The 5,004-nt window shown below is 42.5% G+C and overlaps 1 protein-coding gene across 1 annotated transcript in view; it reads left to right on the top strand.

Annotated features, from left to right (window-relative positions):
* The window catches only part of LOC109918762 (insulin-like growth factor-binding protein-like 1), a 53,768-nt gene extending 49,622 nt beyond the window's left edge, over positions 1–4,146 (top strand). The window contains exons 4-5 of the mRNA XM_048597007.1: positions 207–324; positions 3,370–4,146. Of these exons, the coding sequence (XP_048452964.1) occupies positions 207–324; positions 3,370–3,407 (156 nt within the window). The 3' untranslated portion in view covers positions 3,408–4,146. The remainder of the gene's footprint in view (positions 1–206; positions 325–3,369) is intronic.
* Positions 4,147–5,004: the final 858 nt, after the last annotated feature.

The following is a 5,004-nucleotide window of genomic DNA, read 5'->3' as shown; positions in this document are numbered from 1 at the left end:
TTCCTGCTCCTCTGATGCTGCTTGGCCTGCTGTGTTCATCCAGCTCTACACCTTGTTATTTTAGATTCAATGTTTGTGTTCAGATCGATTCGCTTGACCTTCCTCTGCAAAAGCCCATGCATTTTTACAGTCTAACTCCATTCTTGTTTCTGCACTGAGAAATATTACTCAACTTTTTATTTCCAAAATTCTTCCTTGTAACTCAGATTAATCCACTGACGAAGGAAGATGAAGGTGTCTATCAGTGTCATGCCAGCAATATCCTTGGAGAGGCTCAGACGGAAGGTACAATCAAGGTCACAGAGAAAGTCCCTCGAGCTAAAGGTATGATTAACACCCGGGAAATGAGCACTAATTTCCAGGGATGTAACATTTCACAAGCCTGACCCTAGAACATCTGCTGAGATCTGGACAGAAGTAATGCTGCATTGAGTTTACCTTCGGCTTCACCAGAGGAGAAAATCCCAGTTTCCACATTTGGAAAGGGACTTAGCTCCAGCCAGCAGGCGTTGCTGAACAGGATGTTTTAAGTTTGCTGTATTTTAACATGAGTTCTCCTGTTCTTCATACAGTTCAGGCCATACTTCTAGGTCACTTTTATAAGAAACTGTTTATGAGCAATCTGGTAAGACTACAGAGCAGTGTGTGCTGAGCTGTACAAGTTCCAACCTCCTACCAGAGTCCTATCACGTGACTGTTGAGGTCACAGTTACACCAGAGCTTACCTCCGAGGCTCACTAACATTTCCTTGAACTTTGCCACACTGGAATATATCCCACACTAGGTTATATGCCACACTCAATTCTACAACTACACACAGCCAGGTTTCTCTGGCACCAAACCATGGACTGAGTTAATGTGCCTGGATTGTGGCACCTGCAGCGGCAATATGAGTAGGGAGATGAATTATAAAGCGGTTTCCTGGTGCCTTTCTCATTTGTAATCATTGGAAACACAAATCTGTTACCAAATGATATTCTGCCTTTAAGCAGCAGTTGTCCCTTTGGTTCTGGTCCTTCTGCCATTGCCACCAAACTTTGCTGGTTCTGTTGTTTGCCATGGTTCATGATCCTGATAATGAGATCCTAACCTGGCCTTGGAGGACCTTGTAAAAGGCTAAGGATAACCACTGAGGTTTAAAATGACTCTACTGGCAATCAGTAAAATACCTGCCCTTTTAACACTGACCAAAACCAACAGCAGAAATCTGATGTTTACAGTTGTACTTCCCCCAATCTCATACACTTATTAGGAATCCAAAGGCCTGCATAAATAAAAAAAAGGATCTTGTTGAACCAGGTGGATCTTATTGACTATGAGATCCTTGATTGGGGTTGTTAACCTGCGCCATTCAGGGAGCCCTGGCTGACTGATACAAACAGGAGATTTAGAATCTCCTCAGTTCAGGGGACTGACTCCGAGCTGGATGGGCACAGGCAGTGTACTGCGCACAAGTAAATAAAGAGTGGCTGGGTGACGTGACCCCAGCCCCGGGCAGTTATTTCATTGACTTAATGTGTGAATAACTTGTGATGCCCACAGGAGAATGTTTGTTCTTCACTTTCTCCCCTCAGACCTCTTTTTTTTTATTTGCTTGTCACTCTGTTTCTCTTCTCCCTCCTTCACTTTTAAATCTAGAATTCTGTGCCCTCCCAGTTCTGTTTCTCCCATTCTGACTGTTTTCCCTCTTTACGTTCTTTTGTCTTATTTGCTTTCTTCCATTATTCATGTTTTTTTCTCTTTTTTCCTATTTCTGTCCATTGCTTCATTCTTATACGATGAGCAGAACTTTACACTATACACTGGAGGCAGCTTGGCAAGAGGGCAGAGGGCTTTAAAATTAGGGCTGATGCCACAGACAAAATTTCCAGTGTTTCTTGATGTGCCCCCAACCCCACTACAACTTTAGGTGTGGCGAGGGTTGCTGGAACCAAAGATTAAGGTGTTCAAGTCTCATTCCTCTTACTACTGAGGAGAAAAGGGCAGTCGTCTTTCTTTACTGATCCCACTGGACCATCAGAGAATCTGTCCCAAGGTCTAGCCTCCCCAGATTTCCCCTTCCTCCCGCACCTCTCCCAAGCCTTTGACCACAAGACATAGGAGCAGAAGTAGGTCATTCAGCCCATCGAGACTGCCCAGCTATTCAATTAGATCTGATAATGGCTAATCTGACGATCCTCAACTCCCCTTTCCTGCCTTTGTCCACAGCCTTCAGTCCTCTTGAAGCTTCTTAAGGGCTGCCTGGTGTGATCCCATTGACCTCTTCATCCATCCAGATCCTGTGAAGATCCCCTCTGGAGACTGCCTGTAATTCCAGCAAATGTCACCACTCCTGGTGCTACCATGCGGGCCAAGAAAATGCCAGCCGTTTGATGAGCTGGCAGTGCTCAGAGGAAGGAATTCCTTCCCCGAAGCATGCACAAGTCTCAGCAGAAATCAGTTAACACCCCGCCCATTCATTTACAAAAGGCTACCTTCAAATCAGTTAGAGACAGCTGCCGCTAATTTGGCTGCCACATAAATTATTGGTTTAGAAATGAAACTTTCATTTCTCCTTTTACTTATTAAGCATAACCCAAATCATAAGCAAGATTCCAGGCAGCACAGCAGCTGAGTGGTTAGCCTCACAGCACCAGGGACCCGGGTTCGATTCCACCCTCGGCTGATTGTTTGTGTGGAGAATGCACATCCTCCCTGAGTTTCCTCTGGGTGCTGCAGTTTGCCCCCACAGTCCAAGGATGCACACACTAGGTGAATTAACCATGGGAAATGCAGGGTGACAGGGGTAGGATAAGAGTGGGTCTGGGTGGGATGTCCTTCAGAGGTGCAGTGTGGACTTGATGGGCCAAATGGCCTGCTGTCAAACTGCAGGGATTCTATAATCTACATTTACCAGGATAGGAAGAGAGACTTTAGAAACACTCACTTGCAGAGGAGAAGGCTAAAGGGAGATCTGATAGAAGTTTTCAACATCAGGAGAAGTCTGGATAGAGTACATAACAAGAAACTATTCCTACTTGTAAGAAGATCAAGAACCAGATTTAAAGTGAATTGCAAACAGGACTGCAGTGCACTTCCTCGAAGTGTTATGGAGGCAGGTTCATGGTTCAGGCATTCATGAGATAATTATTTGAATAAAAAATATGTGCCATGGTTGAGGGAAAAGGCAAGAGAATAGCAGTAAGTCAAAATGCTGACTGGAGAGCCAATGCAGACATGGTGAACTTGAATGGCCTCCCTCTGCCCTGTAACACTTCAGTCATTCTGATATGGTATAACTGCTGAATTTTATCTTTCTCATTGTCTGGGAATTTGATTGGCATTGCGAATTTCTTTGGAAAGCTGTTTAATTGCTTGACACTTTTACAGGTAAGAAGAGGAATGGTGTCCAAAAGGAAGAAAGCTAAACCCTGGCTCCAAACGTAATCGCCATCAACTTCACACCGATAAATCCTTACAGTGCTTTTTAGGATTAGGTAAAGGTGCGACATAACTAACTGTATTACAAATGATGTATTTTGTACCATTTTCTTCGACTTTTGTAAATTTTATAAGGTAACATTGGTAGGCATAGTATAAAAATTGCAACTTGCAGAATCTCCAGGATTTGAGAATCAAAATTACTTAGTTTTGAACAGGAAGGAGTGAGTTTGAAAGTATTTAAGTCTCACAGCAGCTATGAAACGTGGAGACAGAGTGTATTATGGTAGCACCATAACAAGGTTAATTGATTATAATAAATTATTTCAATAACTAATTTTAATCTTTCATCCCTGGTATAATGTTTAACTTTTAAACTACACAATAGGCTTTTCATCTTCAGTGCTGCCAATAGTCTTTTGTATAGATTTCTTTAAAAACTGTACTTTTATATTAAGAAATGTTATCTTCTATTGTAGTGAATTAACAAGGTGGAACCTTTACAACTACTGAGTTCCCTGCTATAATTTTAATAGAAATTACAATTTGTGAGTTCATGGATGCTGCTTAGCTCTTATCACAGGAAGTATCCACCTAGGGCTAATTCAATATGGAGGTTGTCAACAAGAACTCTGGAAGCTGTAATGTAACCATGATATGCATACCAATTTAGCTGTCTTTGTTCTGTATTCGTTTTGAAGTGTTTTAATAAATGCCTTCTCTTCAGATGCTCTTCCCTTTATTTATTTTTTGAGTTCTTATTCAATTTGTAATTTCTTCAATTGGAGAGACTTTTATGTCTTCCTGAGAAAGCAAGTAATACAATGAATGTCTCTGTTCTTTGCTGAATTACTTGTTACCAAGTTAATACTTTTAGCTTCATGCTCCATCGTAAGAAAGGGTCTGCCTTTCTTTGAGGAAAACAAGGCAGAGTTTCTTAGTTTTCTCAAAGGATTTTCATTACTTGTCAAAACCTTTACAGAACCTGGGGAATGATGCTGAACAAGGAGACCTAGGGGTGTAAGGTGTGTAGTTCCTTGAAAGTGGAGTCGCAGGAAGACAGGGTGGTGAAGAAGGGGTTTGGCATGCTTGTCTTCTTTGGTCAATGCATTGAGTATAGGAGTTGGGAGGTCATGTTGCAGCTGTACAAGTCATTGATTAGGCCACTTTTGGAATACTGCATTCAATTCTGGTCTCCCTGCTATAGGAAAGATGTTGAAAGGGTTCGGAAAAGATTTACCAGGATGTTGCCGGGATTGCAGAGATTGAGCTACAGGGAAAGACTGAATAGACTGGGGCTATTTTCCCTGGAGCGTTGGAGGTTGAAGGGCGACTTTGTAGAGGTTTATAAAATTATGAGGGGTATAGATGGGGTGAATAGCCAAGGTCTTTTTCCCAGGGTAGGGGAGTCCAAAACTAGAGGGCATAGGTTTAAGGTGAGAGGGGAAAGACTTGAAAGGGACCTGAGGGGCAACTTCTTCATCCAGAGGGTGTTGCATGTATGGAACGAGCTGCCAGAGAAAGTGGTGGAGGTGGGAACATTTAAAAGGCATCTGGATGGGTACATGACTAGGAAGGGTTTAG

The sequence above is a fragment of the Rhincodon typus genome, chromosome 1 (assembly GCF_021869965.1).
Source record: "Rhincodon typus isolate 14 chromosome 1, sRhiTyp1.1, whole genome shotgun sequence".
In the NCBI taxonomy this organism is placed as follows: domain Eukaryota; kingdom Metazoa; phylum Chordata; class Chondrichthyes; order Orectolobiformes; family Rhincodontidae; genus Rhincodon; species Rhincodon typus.
The sequence above is the reverse complement of the archived record's forward strand: the minus strand, read 5'-3'. Positions and strand labels throughout refer to the sequence as shown.